The sequence below is a fragment of the Solea solea genome, chromosome 8 (assembly GCF_958295425.1).
Source record: "Solea solea chromosome 8, fSolSol10.1, whole genome shotgun sequence".
In the NCBI taxonomy this organism is placed as follows: domain Eukaryota; kingdom Metazoa; phylum Chordata; class Actinopteri; order Pleuronectiformes; family Soleidae; genus Solea; species Solea solea.
Genome location: NC_081141.1, coordinates 14,638,304 through 14,655,887, shown reverse-complemented (window position 1 = coordinate 14,655,887; position 17,584 = coordinate 14,638,304). Strand labels below are relative to the sequence as shown.

General features: G+C 40.9%; 2 protein-coding genes and 1 long non-coding RNA gene across 3 annotated transcripts; 1 reads left to right on the top strand and 2 right to left on the bottom strand.

The window, feature by feature from the left end:
• Positions 1-270: 270 nt before the first annotated feature.
• paip1 (poly(A) binding protein interacting protein 1) lies at positions 271-7,265 on the bottom strand. The gene is made up of 11 exons (XM_058637195.1): positions 6,857-7,265; positions 5,297-5,448; positions 4,041-4,238; positions 3,844-3,956; positions 3,640-3,751; positions 2,812-2,937; positions 2,621-2,727; positions 2,398-2,515; positions 2,257-2,311; positions 1,790-1,877; positions 271-1,371 (listed from the first exon to the last, which is right to left on the bottom strand). The coding sequence occupies exons 1-11, from the start codon at positions 7,059-7,061 to the stop codon at positions 1,272-1,274; spliced, it is 1,374 nt and encodes a 457-aa protein (XP_058493178.1). The 5' UTR covers positions 7,062-7,265; the 3' UTR covers positions 271-1,271.
• Positions 7,266-10,261: 2,996 nt separating this feature from the next.
• Positions 10,262-16,976, bottom strand: LOC131463448 (fibroblast growth factor 10-like). The gene is made up of 3 exons (XM_058635161.1): positions 16,517-16,976; positions 11,368-11,471; positions 10,262-11,064 (listed from the first exon to the last, which is right to left on the bottom strand). The coding sequence occupies exons 1-3, from the start codon at positions 16,974-16,976 to the stop codon at positions 10,873-10,875; spliced, it is 756 nt and encodes a 251-aa protein (XP_058491144.1). The 3' UTR covers positions 10,262-10,872.
• LOC131463449 (uncharacterized) lies at positions 12,490-16,716 on the top strand. The gene is made up of 3 exons (XR_009241043.1): positions 12,490-12,772; positions 14,674-14,764; positions 16,575-16,716. It is a non-coding gene; the product is annotated as an uncharacterized LOC131463449 (long non-coding RNA).
• Positions 16,977-17,584: the final 608 nt, after the last annotated feature.

Here is a 17,584-nt window from a genome sequence, read left to right as displayed (position 1 = left end):
AATCTTGTCAATACAGGCAAATCTGGACCACCACCAACATGTAAAATATTTCCTACTTGGGCCATAAACTACATTAACCCTAAACAGTCACATTGAAATCTTTTCTTAACTTTTTAAGTATCACTGCTCAGACATACAAAAAACTTTCTGGTGGTTAACAGTGAGGTTTGGATAATGTATAATATTTTGCCTGCCTGTGTATGTATAAGAAGAGAAAAAAAAAGTTACACATTTTAACATAAGACACTCCAGTACAATAATACTTAAGAATAATGTGTCAAAACTTCAAATGTACTTTAATCAGCATCAGTGCAACATAAAAACAATGTTAGAGGTATAAATTCAAATGAAATGGCTCTGGTACAGTACGAACAGCTGACTTTTGAGTAACTTGTGTCTCGGCTCACGGTGGATCCTCTGCAAGTCAAGGAAGCTCAAACACAAATCAAGCAAATAAAAACTCACATTATAAAGAATTTATTGCAGGCAAATAGTGTCATAAATAATATTTACAAACTAAAACGCAACATTCCTTTTTATGTTAAGCACAGTCGTCAGTGAACTGCATCAGGGGACAACTGCAAAAAACCTCAGATGCGCAGATATTTAAAGCTACATCTAGAAAACAAACCGTCTTATATTTATTTAATAATAAATGAATTTGGATGCACACAGCATTCTCAAGATTGTGAGGCATGTGCTTCATACGTATTATACTGTTTTAACCCCAAAAGAAAAGAACTTAGCTCCTGTCAAAGTAATCAGGGTAAACTTTAAATTATGTGTTTACTTTTGTTGAATGAAATGGGACATGAATCCATAACAGTGGAGAAAAAGGGCTGTAAAAGCAGGTATTATGTAGGTGTGTACTAAAGAGAAAAATCTCCTATCTATGGTGCATTTGGCCAGTTCCTTATGCATGGGGTGTAAATTAAAATAGAATGAGATGATGACCCCAATGTGCCTTTTAGCAAATAACCCACAGCACACACTTTTCCCTCATAAAAGGCATAAATGACAGAAATACATGAAAGAATTAAAACGACAAAGAAAACTTGTGTCTAAAAAACCTTCATACTTTTTGAACAATTATTCTACTGATTGTCCCCATTCTCTAATCAGCACTGACAGGAAAAAAGGTGCTACTATGAACAGCTCTTTTTGTTAAAATGCTTGTTTTGCAGTAAAAGGAAAAGTTAGAACCTCAATTCTGCCAATAAATGTTTGTTTATGCTTTGAAACATTCCAGTAAGCCGAGTGGTAACATTACATTACAACAGTTGTCGCTTTCGCTCCGATTCTAAACAAAATCTTTCAAAAGCTTCTTCCATTTCAGGCTCCATCTCATCTTCATCGTCGTCGTCGTCGTATCTGGCAACAAAAAAAAACAAGAGTTCATTTTAGATCATAACACAAATGTGTTTTTCAGTGTGATAAATGGCTTGTGTAAATAATATTCACATAAACTAAAATGTGCAGGATTTCCACAGTTGCAAAAACCACAAGCTTACACACACACACACGAGAGAAAGTTAAGCCCTCTTTCACACCTAAACTGCTGACTAAACCAAATCCGAGGTTGCATTGTGGGCTAGTCAAAAACATTGGCCAAATTCTGGGGCCTATGTGTCAGTGGTGGTCATGTGAGAAGCCACTTTGCAGTCAGTCACATGACTCAAGTTGCACTGAAGAAGTGATATTAAAAGGAAAAGCTTTAAAAGGTTTAAGGTTTCATTTGTGGATATACATCACCCACATATATGGTTTCATCGCAAAAATGGGTACTTACGAGTCATCACGGTTATTTCCATTTTCGCCATCGAAATCGTGGAAATAGTCCTGCCTGTCCATGATCTCCTGGTATTTCTCAGCATATTCTGAAAAAAGGCAGAGGTGGACATTTAGACGCAGCACGCCAATGAGCTTCATCAATGAGCTGCAGTAGAATATGTTTAAGAAACACCCATTATCAATTTTTTAATGTCTTAATTAATACATACTCCTTCATGATGTCATTTAAAAGCACCTTAAATTATGTATGTACAATCAGCAGAACTAGCAAGTAATACACCACAGTAAATGTCAGTGGTTCCATTTTGGAACCATTGGAACCATTGTTTTTTTGAAAAAGAGTCACTAAATATAGAGTTACATTCAGAATGAAAGGCACTGTTTTGTAAAAATCGATTTGTTTAGATTATGTTGTTTTTGTGACTCTATAATGATACCAAGATTAAGATCATCTCTTTTTTTTACCTGGGTCTGCTGCTGTAAAAGGTGTGCCATCTTCAGTGTAAAATGTAGGTTCATTCTGGGACAAAAAACAAAACAATGACAAACTAGTAGACTAAAAATGTATAATAAAAATAGAACATTTGAGGAGTATCCGACAATCACCATAAAATAGTTGGGGTCGTTGTCTGGCGTGGCGTTGCTCGCTAATGGAGCAGCACGAACTCTGCCCCAGTCACTGGATCTCAGCTCCACAAGCTTCAGAAGCATCTGTCGAACATCCCTGAGGAGACAAATCAGAAAGCTAAGTGTAGCATGTCTATGAGAGTTTAATTCTCATTAAGTATCAACAGTAACTACTAACAAAAGGCCCTATTGAGAAACACACCTGCTGCATGTGGCATCCAGTACTACCGTTTTTATCCTTTGCATCAGATCATCCATGTGTGATTGTCCTCTCTCTTTCCATGTGTCATCCAGGACCGAGCCTGTAAGCTTTCAATTCAAACAAATTCTAATTAAACCTAAACAGACAATATACATATCAATGAATAAATGTGTCATAATGAGACTTAAAACCTTAAGCAGTTTGACAGCACAGATGAGGTTTGAGTCCACAGGTTTGGAGAACAGACTGTACATTAGGTCTTTCAGAGCATTGAGGAGAACTTCTGCTCTATTTGGAGGTCCTTTTATACTCTTTACCTAAACAACAAAACAAAACACATTTACATAAATGTGTCCAACTTTCCTGTAAGCCACAAAACTCAAAGTATGTCATTGCATATGTACCCTTATTTGCAATAAAAAGTGCAAATATTCAGTACAATTTACATAAATGCAAACAAATGATGGAATTATAAACATTTATTTTTACTTATCTAACCCTAACCCTTTATTCAACCAGGTAAAAACCTACTGGGATCAAAATCTCTTTACCAAGGGTGACCTGGCCAAGAGGTCAGCTGCAAACATGATAAATATCAGATTAAATAATAGGAGAAAGGTTGCAAACAATAATTTTTGCCAAAAACAGTTATTTAACAATGTAAATGAATGTCTGTCTGCATGCTCAGATTTTTGAGCTTCTTAAATGTGAATCTTTTTCTGGTTTCTTTGCTCCATATAACAAAGAAATTATTAAAACCTGATTCATTTTTGGTTTGTGGACAAAAAAAAGACATTTGAGAACATCATCATTTTCAGGTTTGAAATAATTTTAGCACCAAACAATAATAATTGACAGGTTAACTGATTATGAAAAGCCATAACTAGGCAGCAGTTCAAAACAGATGCCATCCTTGCGTTTAATATTAGTGTGGTTAATACATTGATTTAAAAAAATAAAAACAAATAAATAATGAAAGACAACCTGTCAATCATTTTCACATCAGGCAAAGCTCTCACCTCCAAGTGCAGGTAGAGCTCTCCGAGAAAGAGCACATAGGAGTGGAATTTCTTTTGAGTGTCTGCATCTCCACTTACGGCGACATCCCTTTGTTCATACTCAGTCCGACACCTACAAGAGACATTATTCATACCTTTTAAAAGGCGGTGTGAATAAATGACAGACAGGCTTAAAATGGAGAATAAACAACATAACAAAATCACCTTTTCAGGAGCAGCTGGCGAAAGTTACCACTTGATGGGCTAACGATGAGATGTTTGGACAGGTAGTTGCAGAGTCTTGCACCCGTGTAAGAGAAGTTTGGAATGGCAGTGGACTACAATGAAAAGAAAACGACTTATTCATTCATTTATTTACATTGACTGTTAAAAAAAGCAAGACGGTATGTGTATCTCCAAACCTGTTGATAAATCAGTTCCACCAGATTCTGCAGCATCTCTTCAGTTGTAACAAAGGAGTTGAGCATGCTAGTCATGTATTCAATGTCCGACTCAAACGACCCTGGTGAGGAGCTCAAGTGACAGAGGAAGTCTGTCACCATATCGGCCAAGTTAATATCACTGTAATAGCCTTCACTGTCATCACACACGACAGGGTCCTACAGAAAAAAAAAATCACACAATGCAAAGATCAAAAACAAAATAGGAAAATAACATATCACTGACATGCTAATCCATAAACAATAACATATTAAAGTGGGGTACAACACTAGCTCTGCACTTGGAAAACAGGGATGAGGAGTGGGCAGTGTGGGAGCGGGTTGTTCATAAAATATCACAAGCTATCTTTAAGATAATCCTCTATCTTGGAGCAAATTATAAGTAAAATGTATTGGAACCAGGGATGGGGAAACACACGGTAAATACATGATGATAAAAAAGCACTTGGAATCAGTTGATCATGGTGAATTACCATTATCGGTATAATTGTGATAGGTGAATATCATTTGAATTCCATCTGACTTGAAGTCCCACAAGAGTAAGTCTGCATCTTTCCAGTCATTCCAGAACCTTATTACTTATAATTAATGCCCGCTTGGCCATTCAACAGATGAGCATTCATTTTCTTATTTAAAGAAAATTCTTATTTTTCACTAAAATATGCAGCCCATGGTCAAGTGGAAAGGAACTTGGCTTGTAATCAGAGGGTTGTCATGCTGGTGTACTTCTGAGCAAGGTACCTGCTCCCTATTGATTGGACATTCTAAATTCATCCCAGCCACTGGGGGCCACATCCAGTGTACTCCTAGTGCCGTCAAGCCCAGACAAATGGGAAGGTTTAAAGCATATTTTTACAGTTATATTACAATTATTTAGGTCTGGATAATCATGCCTAGTGGGAAGATCAATGGTGACATCTCAAATAAGATAATCTTATCATCCTCTGCCTTCTACCATCAAGGAATGGTCTCAAATCATGTACTCTGAGGGTGGCACTAAAGAAGCTGCAAGGAAGGGGTGGTTGTATTTGTTTTGTTGTTGAGATAAAACATAAATAGTCATTCCTCAACATTGTTTGCCACACCTTTAACATTTTAATATTATGACCTGTACAACATTAATGATGAATGCACCAATTTAGAAGCTAAAAACATAAGTATTAACATGTAATGTTAATTACAGGATAAATGTGGTGATGGAGAAAAATTCTTCTTACTTCGTAAGTGTTAAATCCAGAGGGGACAAACTCTGCAGCGGTGGCAGAAAGGTTTGACGATTTGACCAAGGAGTCCACATCATAACATTCTCGAGAGGCAGGCATATCGTTGGTATTTGCACTTTGCTGGAGTTTACTCCGTCTTTTACATTCTGAAAAAGGAGGAAAACAGATGGTTCTCAGGCTTTGTCAACAATCTTTATTATTTACTTTTATTGACTATCCATACCAAAGCACACATCTTGAGAAATAAATCACAAATAGCAGCTGAAATTAGAGCCAACACATGATGTTAAAGTAGGATCAACTTAAAATAAACTCATCATAAATAAAGTACCAAGGTTCATGGTAATGAGGGACATGTCACAACAGTTCAATGTTGTATCACACAGTGAGGTGACACAAAAAATATGTAATACAATTCAATTGTCTTTTTCATTAATTTATGAACAACAGTAGAGGAAAAAACTTTTAAAACACAAAACTTGCATGTGGAATTGTTTATTTAAAAGGCTTTTGTGACAGTAAGAGCATATTACTTTATTATCCAAGAGTGAGACCAGTTTGCACATAACAAAGTAGACAGTACACATTCCAATATAACACTGTAGTTCTTACAAAAAAATATAACATAAAAACTAATGTCAGTTGAGATAGAAGACGCAGTTCAATGCAAAAAAGACGTCTTGACCGTATAAAAGCACAACTATAGACGATGGACACTGATAAACTCATGCAAGAGTTTGGTGATCAGATTTATCAGATAATGAAAGTGAAACTAATGCTTCCTCTTGGAAGTGCGTTGCCATTTTACGTATAAAGAGACTGCGTAGCTGCGGAAGACGACATTAGTCTACTATGTGATATCCGAGTGGGGGGGCTTTATTTAGATGTTGCTACTTGACATGAAAAAACAATCCAACAGCTGCAGGTTGCTAAAAGTATTGCGAAGAAGTTGGTTTCAACTTGCATATTCAAGGGACCGTCAGTAAGCTCCCATTTAAATAGGAAAGCTACACTGTATTCAATAGCTTCCACTTCATGGGACATATTCACCTTTTTCTTATACAAACCCAACAATCTCTATTAATGGACTAATTGGCAATTGTTCTGTCATGGTTTTGCACTGACTTGATTATCAAAAATTGAGGAACAAAGAAAGTGTATTTTATCTTTCACACAATTTAGCGGAACGTTGGTAAACCGGAATACAAATCGGGAGATTATATCATAAATATTAATATAAAAACGCAAGAAATGCTTAAAGCTAATAGAACAAGGCATCAATAGATTAAATGGCACAAATATAACCAAGCTGCAATTTATTGACGGTCCCTAAAGAAAGAGCCTACATGACCGGAGTCATGTAGAATGCCCAACCTAAAACCATCTTCACGGCGGTCAATATACTAGCTAACGTTAATGGTATTCGACAGCTAGCTTGCAAGTAAGATAGTTAAACCATAATAACGTTGGTTATGAGTTACAGATACTTAACAGTGAATGTAATGTTAGCTAGCTAAATTAGCTCATTGCCCGTTAATGTAAGCGGTGCCTTACCTCCACCGACAACCGCGTCGCTGGTCGCGCTAATGTTGTTCTCGGACAGTGGCGGCATCGTCCGCGGCTGTCTCAGCGGTTCGCTTTGGTTGAAAAGCGTCGTTTCGGCGACGCCATCATCCCCGCCGAGGACCGCGAATCCGGGCTGCCCTGGAGAATTCCGGGTCCCCCCAGCTCCGCGAGCTCGCTCAAAATTCTGATTCATGACTGCTCGTTTGTCAGCCTCGTCTCTCAAAGCAGCATCTGAAGAACGGTGACGAAACGCTGTCACGAAACCAACCGCTGTTTTTGTCTTCACTCCGTGTTGCGGCAATTGCAAATTGCGCCTTATCTCTCTTTCATAGTGTCTTTACCTTCATCGGAAAGTATAAACTGAGAGTAGACAACTTGTTTTGGCCACTTCCTTTAAAAACAAAGTCGCTGTATCCACGAGTGTGTTTGGTAACGAAAATAATACTAGTCCCCCCTGCTGGCACGGAGTGGAAGCGCTGGACTTCCAATGGGTTGTGGCAGGCTGTACACTCAGAGGTGTAATGCTGCCCTCCACAGTCCAAAGTCCGTAATCACAGCTCGAAGCTCCAACACAATTCGAAATTGTCCTTCACGCTCTTCTTCTTCCTCTTATAATAAGTGTCCTTTTATTATTATTTATTATTATTTTGAAAGCTGATAATAACATATTAATAACAACAGAAGGCAATTTCCAAAGAAATGGCACTGAAGCCAATCTGACATGCAGCATTGAACTGGTTTGAATGAGTTTATGAGTTTAACTGCATGTCTGGATTTTAAGGAAATAAGTTGAACATGAGTGCAAAAGAGGGTTTGAAAGAAGAAAATATAGCTGATTGAACTAAATGATGTCCCAACGTTGTATGTGGAACTTGTAAGGAGCTGAAAATGTTGCGGTTTTGAAGTTTTCAGTTCATTTTAATAGGGAAAAATGTGCACATAACACATTTTGGAAATTATTAAATATTCCAATTAGAAAAAAAAACAAGCAATAATCTCCTAATTGAGATTTAGAGGTTTGAATGAAGCTTCTCTATTGAAGTATGTACAACTAGTTAGCAGTCAAATTGGCAGAATAATGATGATGATAATATAAATAATAATAATAATGAGAAGAAGAAATCTGTGGAATCCCACTAACTAGAAAATTTGCATTTCCTCAGAAAATGCAGTTGGGACAGTTGAGACCATGCACTCTGTGTGTGTGTGTCTGTCTGTGTTTCTCTTATAAACAAGTTGCTGAAAAAGTATAATAATCCGAATATATTTAGCAAAAATGTTGTGAATTTTGATGTATGAATTGCTGAACTCGTCTGAAAACTCCAGGCAGAGATGGCAAGCGGCAGATAATGAAAACGAATGAAGAAAACAGGGTCACAATTTCTTTCACTCAAGTCCAGTAATTATACAATATACTGTACATGATATACAGTATATATAATAACCACATTTAACCAATGTCATGAACTCCATACTCAAATTCATATGCCACAGAGATTAATATGAACATTAAAACCAATGCAAACCATAACCAAAAAGATTATTTACTTTTGATGCAGCCATTTTGAGCACTAAGAAAGAAAGAAAGAAAGAAAGAAAGGGTGTGGTCCAAAGTAAATAATGAAGTAGGACTTATCATTTCCCTGTGTAAACTGCTGTGGGTGGGATTTTGGAAATATACTAAATAATGGTCATGAGTCCAAACCTACCTCTTAAATTCCACCTCCACATACTGTAAAAGCATGTAAAACATATTTATTTTACATGTGTCCGTTTAAATATCCAGTGTAACTTATTATATTTTTTCCTCATATAGTCTCTATCTTGATGGTGTTTCAGAAAATCTCTATTGCGCAGGAGTTCTTGTTGAGAAATGGTAAAACCTTTATATTAATTTTAGTTCATTATTATTTTGTTTTCAGTCACAATCACATTTAAATTAAAAAAAAAAATCCTCAATGTCGGTCACATGTTTGTGGAGTTAGGCACTGATTGTTAGATAAGATATTTGCTAAAGCACCAATGGCTGGATAATTGCATTAAGCTGCATGTATCCAAATATCCGATGCATATTTAAGATTACGGAGGCGTGTAACTCCTCCTCCTCCTCAGCCAGGACTCACTCAGTAGCTGCCCTCCACAAACACATGTTGCACCAGACCTCTTAGTGTAAGTATTCATTAGTTGTTTTAGCCTCCAGTCATTTTCCACTTGTTTCTCAAAGCTGGATCACATTATGCCACAGAGAATTCCCATGCCAGAAATGTGGAGACCCACGTTGATAAAAGATTACGGCCTCTCTTCTCTGTGACTGCAGCATGCAAGTGTCTTTGGGGAGAGTTCAAACATTCACAATTCTTGGAAAACGCACACGACGACAAATGGCTGGGGTAACTTGGCACCTGGTCTGGTAACTGGGTTTCTTCTGCTGTGCATGTGGCCTTATAGATGCAACAGCCGTATCACAGTGCACAACCACTACAGAGGGAATGGAATGAATGGTGCTGCGCATGGTGCACACAGGGACTTTCAGTGTTCCATATGTTGCCACTGTCATAGTGAAACTCACCGCATGCGGAAACCTCGCTATTGACCAGATGTTGTGGTGATTCCTTCGACAATGGTTGAAAGGACAATATGCTTGTCTGTACTCTGGACTCCTTTAGGTCAGTGGACTTGTCGGTCATGTTCACAGGCCATCTTGGATGAAAAAAAAAAAAAATCCTCTCTCACCTCCTGTCCTCCCTGTTTTTCATGCCTGTCCTAAGATAGATGTTCTGAGAGGCAGGATAAGAGAACATGAGGCCCGGAAGCCTGCAGTGATAATGTTCTCCCTGTGGTCTTTTCATCTGGCATCAGGGCAGCTGCCATTGATTAGTGTGTTTGCAGATGATTACTGAGGGAAGTAGGTGGTCAGACACCAAGGTCATATCTCTCTCCCTCATTTACATGTCTTCCCTCACTTACATGCAGATCCATGGAAACCCACGAGGTTGCGGAAAGTACTTTTTTCTCTTTTTTTCGAGTTTATTGCCACTAGTATTATCAGCAGGTGCTTTTGAAGCCCTTTTTTCCATGTCCAAAAATGGTGGAATGTTGCCGCTTCACAGCGTTTGGGTAAAATCGGGGAATGATGTCAGCACCTACCAGGCATACCAGAGAATTTACCTCCCTCCCATTTTGTTGTGGTTTGTCTTGTGTGTTTCCCGTTTGTTTGGAAACCAATCATTAGTGCAATGGTTGCCACATGGACTATCTGGCTGGGCATTAATGGTTGCCTTTTGTCCCCTTTTCTACCTCAGAGAGACCCCAGATAAGAATAGACCTGAACATTTGCCAGGGTTTCTCAGTTCTCCGGTAGAAGACAAAAAACAAAAAATCTGTTGCAGAGGAGAAAATGGTAATTTTATTTTCACATATAGAGTTCCTATAAAAAGTAAAGCATGCAAAGGAATGCTTGCCTTGTGAGATTTCCCCTCCAGTTAAATATTTCACAAAATAAATAAATCATAACAATACAGTCGAAAAAACACAGTGGTTAAGTATTAAACATTTGCTTGTTTAAATGTGTGGTATCCGCTATTACTTAATGCTGTCACAATAAACTGAGCATTTCTCTCTCGTATTTCATCTACCTCTCCCCCCTCATGGATTATAAATAACATCTGTATCTACTGCAGTTCATTAGCTGGGGCAGTATCCGTGTTGTCGCCGTCACACACAAACTCCAGGTGCAAACTGTTTGGCACAGAAAAGAAAGGCATCCTGTGCCACAGAAAACACAGATATCACCTTCATCTCAATCACAGTCACTTGCAGAAACCATGCTTATGTGTGTTATTTGGTGTGTAACAGTGTTAGTGCCTTGTTTCCAAATTAGAGATTTCCAGTGAATGTCTTCTGTTTTTTTTTTTTTGTTTTTTTTTAATTTTACAGCTTATCAGTATTGAAAACCTCTCTGTCCAGTGCTGCTCATCCTCCCCTCTGCCGTGGATTTCTTCAGCTCACACCATAATTGGAAGGAAGTGGGTGGCCGTGTTCTTCCTGCGTGTTTTCTTCCCTTTGAGTGGCTTCCCGTGGACGTTCAGACCCACAAACATCTGCCTCTTCTTGTTCCTCCACTCGGCTGACGCATACGTGTTGTAGCCGTTCTCCTCAATCCGCTCCTTCAGGGTGCAGTCGATGCCGAACTCCCTCTGGAAGAAACACAGCAGGTGTCGCGTTTCAGTGTTATATCCCCAACGTGTGAGGTTAAGGCAAAACACGGATCATTTTCTTGTGCAAATCCACTGTCTGCGGTCGAACATGGTACAATGTTTATTTACCTCCCCTTAATCAACACTAAATGTCACTTTGTGTGCTTGTGTGGAAACTAGTTGTAGAGGTTTGCGTGCATTCTCTGGCCTGGTAGCGATTCGGAGTTGATGCAGCGGCTAGAAAACTAAAGATAAGACCTTCTTTGACAAGCATCCAGATTGACCTTTGACTCTGATACTAACCGCTCCATACAGCTCCCCCTTCCTGCTGAGCGCCAGATAGTAGTTGGTGTTCAGCCCTTTGACGGCCACCACTCCCACGTCCACCGAGGTGATTTCCAGGATACCTGCGATTCGGAAGAAAAGAGGGACGATGTCACGATGTGTTGACCTTCACGGTGAACAGAAGAGTGGGTTTGCACCAGATTTTACTGTTACCAAACGGATCTCTCCAGAGATGCATGCAAGTGTTAAATAATTCCTCAAGTCACAAACAAACATGAGGGCAAAACGTCACATAGCCAGACAGAAAAACAAACACATAGCACCGAAAGCAAAAAGGTAAAGCTATTTCAAGCATGTGTTTATTCTATTTTAAGTCAAATTGACCCCCCCCCCCCCAAACACACACTGACAAATAAAAAAGTCAATGCAGAGGAAGTAAAGGTGATAGGATGTTTTCCTGACTCATCGAGAAGCAGTCAACAGCGGTCAGAGGCCACGCCAGTTCAGATTTTAGACACAGACGGATACAGCGTGACGTCAAGGACTTAATCACATCAGTGATGTTATAAAGTTGCTTCACAACCTACACCTGTGTAACAGATTCCAGCTGCAAAGGTCGTTAAGTCTGAAAATTGTAGGTGGGTAGACGCCCGAGAGATTCTCTGATTGTTGTTTATATAAATATTCAGGTTTCTCACAGGCTATTAGAGGAGCTAATTTATAGCCCTGTTAACAAGGGGATGCGTTTGCTGCAGACAGGTCTGGTTATTTGTGTGGTCTCAGTATCAGAGGTCAGAGAGATATAACTTCCTAATGTGTCCTTTGACCAGAGAACCCACTTATTTAGGCGTGTGTGTGTGTGTGTGCATGCATGAGTGAGTGAACCATGCCCGTTCCCATGGCATGTTGGAGCTCATGCCTCAGACTTCCTTTCCACACTTCCTGTGAGCTGTCGTTATTTTATCCTGATAAGCTCACTTATGTGTACACTCGCGCGCACTCACACACACACACACAGAGACAGACACACATGTGTCGGTGTATGGGTGTAAACTCCAGAACGTCGACAACATCCTTTGATCACATCAGCAGCTCCTCCTCTGTCTGATGACTGTTTGTGCATCAGCCCACTCTGCTGTCAGCTCCACTCACCGGTGGCTGTGGGGCCTCGGGAGCTGCCAGTGTGGTTCATGAGTGGGCAGCTTGAGGATGCAGGTGTGACCCCAAAGAACAATCCCCTCTCATGAAAGTACAGCAGCTTCTTTCCTCGTCCGCGAGGTCTTGGGCTGTATCAGTTTCTAGTTCAAACACTGGCACCTTGGGGCAGTGAGGCCTGAGTCGGCAAAGGCAGTGGTGGGGACTGTGATACAACGGCCATTGAAGATCTAAGAGGAGCTGGTTTCTGTATGGGATCAGGTGTCAGGTATGGAGTGAGGATGTAAGACAATCTATGGCAGTCTCTGGCTGCTCTGTAAACATGGGAGGGATGAAAGGAGGGAGAACAGAGGAGGACAGAGGAGCCATGACAGTGAGACTGGGGGTGGAGTGAGGATTAGAAAGGCTGCAATGATCACTGATCAAAGTCAGCCACCGGAGGCAGGGGCGAGACAGGTTGTATACACACACACACGCACGCGCACACACACACACAAACTGCCGTTATAAACACACATTCACACATGCAGCAGTAGCAGGTGAATATGCACTTGCACACAACTTACAAACTCAACCTGGCTGTGAAGCTAAAAGCTCTCCATTTACTGTTCTCTGGTGGAACCTGAGATTGGCCGAGGAACGGAGAGTAATAAGGTTACGGCTGCAAGTATGGGAGAATGGCATAAGTCAAAATCTGCTCCTCGTTTAGCTCCCTCTCACAAATTACAGCATTAAAGGCCTTTAGCCTTAAACGTGACAGCGATGCTTTGTAAGGGGTAAATTTTACAAACCACATTTGAAAAGAAATGTTGCCTAAAGTGAGCCGGCCAAGTTCAGCTGTTTACGCAGGGAGAAAGCTGATTTTCTCTTGCATGCTGGTTGCTTTTCCCCTAATGTGTGGCTTATTTGATATGCTCTGTTTGGAGTTACAACAGTAAATGGTGCGTTAGTCGGGGGGAATGGAGGCACACAATGCCAGTGAGAATTAAAGGTGGTTTTTCCACAGTGGGATGCCAAAAAACATGTGCTTTCCAGCTTGTACTGTTACGTTTTTTTTTTCCTCCTACTTTCCCCTCTTTGATTCTTATGCCCGCACAAAATAATCCTTGTCCAGATCAGTAAAAATTTAAATTTTGATCTCTCGTACAGAAAAGTGGAGCGAAGTATGGAACTAACTCTTGATAAGGACCACACTGACTGTGTTTACTTAGAGGGGATATCCACCTTCACCACCTCTGAGAAAAGCTATACATCTCTCTCCTTAAGCCTCCATAATGTGCCATCTGTTTTGTTTTGTTTTTGTCACGACACTGCTTTGATTAAAGGAGATGTCCAGGAGCACGTTGCACTGTGCTCCACATCCAATATAATGTATACTCAACTCTTCAGCCAACAAACCTTTGCTTCAGTACGTCACCAGTTTACTCGCTGAGTTGTTCAGAGCTGCTCGTCATCTGTAAATCTATGACAACGTAGCTGTGAAGTACTAGGATTCGTATGGTATCGCTTCTTTGCTGACTTGAACATAACCTCCATCCTTTTCCTCGTTGCGCCGCTCCCTAACTTCAGCACAGGCCCCCTGCGGGTATGAGGACCATGTGGGACAGTTTTACGTTGGCATCCCCATAAATCTGTAGGGGGCTGGATACCAGTTCTTTAAGAACAGACAGAAGGCCGGGTCCTTGCAGCTTACATATACATATACATACATGAACCATTAACTCCTCAGGAAAATGTTAACTGACATTAACTTCCCATCAAATGGAGTTCTTTTTGCAACCACCGGTATGTGTACATGTATGTGTATATGTATATGGATAAGTATAGGGCTGGGCAGTAGTTCCATAATGATATATATATATATATATATATATATATATATATATATATATGTATTGTGATATAATTTTCCTGAATATTAGTTTCACAAAGGTTCGATATACATCAATATAATGTGCAAAGTCACCTTAAGAAGCGGTACATAATTGCATAATTGTGTTTTAACCACGACACCTGATGCGGAGGTAAAAAATAAAAAAAATAAATATGAACAGCCTCCAGGGGGCGACTGGTGGTTGCAAAAAGAACATTTTTCGGAGCAGTTAATGGTCTCAGTTGCTATAGTTTCAGCTATTCTTCAATAGTAATGTAAATTCTGTTCCCATCTAGAGAAAAGTAGACAATAGTAAAGGTGACAACAGCCTGACAGCTCGTATCGTCCAATCGGAGCCTGGCTGCAGAGGAAGTCTGTGGACCACAAGTAAGTGGTTTCTTCAACATTCACTCATTAAATTATTAAATGATAATTATTTTTTAATCTAGAAAGGGGAGTTTGCCCATATACACATATACATAATGTATATGTGTATTATAAGGCACACTGTCGTTCACTATTCATCAAAGGACATTTTTGTCACGTCAAGGAATCATCAATGTTCCACAAAGAACATCAGTCCTGGGATCATGTCTAGCCCGAGGGGCCTGAGCAAAGACTGAAGCTACTGTTGTGTAGTATCCTTTACCATGTGAACCTGATATGACAGTGCATAATCCACACACAGTGTCCCCAGACCCCCTCAGGACACAGCGTTTTGATGGCACCACCATTGATACGGACGACACATGGCTTTGATGTGGTCACAATGATGTTCAGCCGTGTCATTCATGAACTTGTGCCTCTTGAGGATTTCTCTTTCACCTCGCTCTCAGTCATTCGGTTCACGCTCTACTCAAATACGCATTTGAAAGGGGGGGGGGGAAGAAAAAAAAAAAACCAACACTGTTGTAAAAAATGTGGATTTGTGAGTCAATAAAACAAATACGACTTAATTCACACACCAGGACACACACAATTTCAGCGTCTACAGCTTAAAAGAAACTGCGTACAAAGGCGGCGGTGGAGACATTGCAATGCATTATGGTCAGTAAATAAAGTTGCTTCTGCCATGACCTTGTCAAAACAAACATCTCCCCTGACATTTTACCTCCCCGCGCCATTCTCCCCCATGTCACTTTTGATTGAATGTGTGGTTTATGTCTCCCAAGAGAAGCATGAAAAGGTTCCATGTACGTTTGCCATGGGCCTGCAAGACAGCGAGCTAAGAGAGGGAAAAATAGCATGTGAGAAGTACATGCACATGTGTGTGTGTGTGTGTGTCAGTAATAAGCGCGCACATGTGTCGTCGTTGGCTGCTGTATGATCGCACACCCACTGGCCGATAGCACACACACGTAGCTCAGTGGGAATGCTGGGACACTAATGAGAATGCTATTTTACTGAGTGACTGATATGCCGAAACATACAACGTGTAATCACGTTAAAGACGTGTTTCTCCGAGTGAGCACGTCAAACTGCTTTAAACAAACGTCTGATCTTTGACTGAGGGTATGTAATTTGTTTCGATGCTGGCTGGCGGGCGGGCAATCTGAGTGGGAGAGTGAAAGAGAGGCAGACACAGAGAGGCAGAACGAGCCCAAAAAGCATCAATGAGACTGACATCCGCGTCCTCCCCCCCTGCTCCAGCGCTGTTCCTCTGCGCTTGTTATCAGTGCTGTTTATCCTGGGATGTGGAGACTGTCTGATAATGACCAGGTTATCTGGCCCCTGCTCCTTTTTAAGCCATCTGAGAGCTACCACCATTGTGCTGAGTGTTTGGACAGGAGAGATATCAGTGGGATGTCTGGTTTAAAACAAAAAAGAGGGCTAATCAGGAATGCTTGCTCCAAACGATGGGGCAGGCCGCTTCGTTTGAAATATACATTTAATGTGAGAAGAGCGTCCTGCAAAATAAATGAGAACATTACAGGCGTTTCTCAGTGTCCCTGAATAATGACACTAAACAGGTGTCTTCTGAGGCCATTTACTTTTAAACTCCCTGGTGCATCATTTTTAGTCTCGACATACAAACTTCTATTATGCACTTGTTTTTCGGTTTCCCTCTGATTTACCTGAATTGCTGCTTTTTAAGTTTTGACTGCACCGCAACATTGACATACTCACTGAGTTACTTACTGAGCGGGTCGTCCTTGCGCTTTGTGCCACTGACTGTTCCATTCTTATCGATCCTCAGAAAGAACTTCTGAAAAGAGAACAGCTTCCTCCTCCGTACATCCCCCTGGAGATGATGGTAGCTGCGCACATGTCTACCCTGCGGCCCCCCTGTCCGACCTGGAGGGCCCCCAGCGTTCCTGGTCCTAAGGACAAGTTCAGTCTCTGAAATGTTCAGTGGGACTCTGAGAGTTCGTGGGCTGGCGAGCCTCAGTCTTTCTCTGTGGAGCTGATGGCAGTCCACCCCGGACAGGGACAAGGAGAAAACCACCAGGGCCAACAGGAGGGGCAAAGTCAGGGAGGAACACAGCGCTGGTGACTTTAGTCTGGAATTAGTCCCAGAGCCAGAATGAGCCCCTAACTGGGCCCTGGAGCAGGATGAGGCAGAGGCAGCCTTACTCCCTCCAGCAGCCCATCTGATCATGGTAGTGTGCTGTGTGGAGGGCTAGTGGCAGCCTCAGAGCCTGGGACATGCTGCTGGGGGTGAGGAAATGCTGGAAGGGCAAGGAGGGATGCCCTCCACACAACAGGCTGGTCGAGATCCCCTGCAGAGTCCGAATGCTTAGATTTGCCTTGTAATTATATGCGGTATTGAAATGCCGGTCTCACTCTTGTGTTTCACGTTGATATTCCACTCTCTTTGTAAAATGATGAGCGAAAAAAGTCTTCAGTCAATTGATACTGCTCTGCTGCTCCACTGTGACCCTTGTATTTCCAGGCAGTTGCTCAGTTTTGGAAAGTTAGTGATGTCCGCGTCAAAATGTCCTTAGTTCCAGTGAAATAATAATAAAAAAATATATATATGTACGCGCACGCACACACACTACCTGTCAGAGAGCTGCTCCACTCCACATGTGCAGGAAAACATTTTTAGATTTCACTCAGAGCAGGAAAACAGGATTCAAGTCTTAAAGAGGAATGTTGGTCAGTCCAGGCGCATGTCAGATAATCCATGTCTTCTTCTGTTGCCTTGTGTCTCCTGCTCTCTCTTCATGTCTCCCTCTCTCTCTCTCTCTCTCTCTCTCTCTCTCT

Bases quoted from the DNA above. Each gene is read 5' to 3' on its own strand.
- LOC131463448 (XM_058635161.1), bottom strand. From the start codon at position 16,976: ATGATCAGATGGGCTGCTGGAGGGAGTAAGGCTGCCTCTGCCTCATCC. The intron at 11,472-16,516 runs GTAAGTAACTCA...TCCGAATCGCAG, and splicing joins GCGCAAGGACGACCCGCTCA to GTATCCTGGAAATCACCTCG. The intron at 11,065-11,367 runs GTTAGTATCAGA...TGTTTCTTCCAG, and splicing joins AGGGGGAGCTGTATGGAGCG to AGGGAGTTCGGCATCGACTG.
- paip1 (XM_058637195.1), bottom strand. From the start codon at position 7,061: ATGAATCAGAATTTTGAGCGAGCTCGCGGAGCTGGGGGGACCCGGAAT. The intron at 3,957-4,040 runs GTTTGGAGATAC...TTTTCATTGTAG, and splicing joins TGGAACTGATTTATCAACAG to TCCACTGCCATTCCAAACTT. The intron at 2,312-2,397 runs GTGATTGTCGGA...TTTTTGTCCCAG, and splicing joins ACGACCCCAACTATTTTATG to AATGAACCTACATTTTACAC.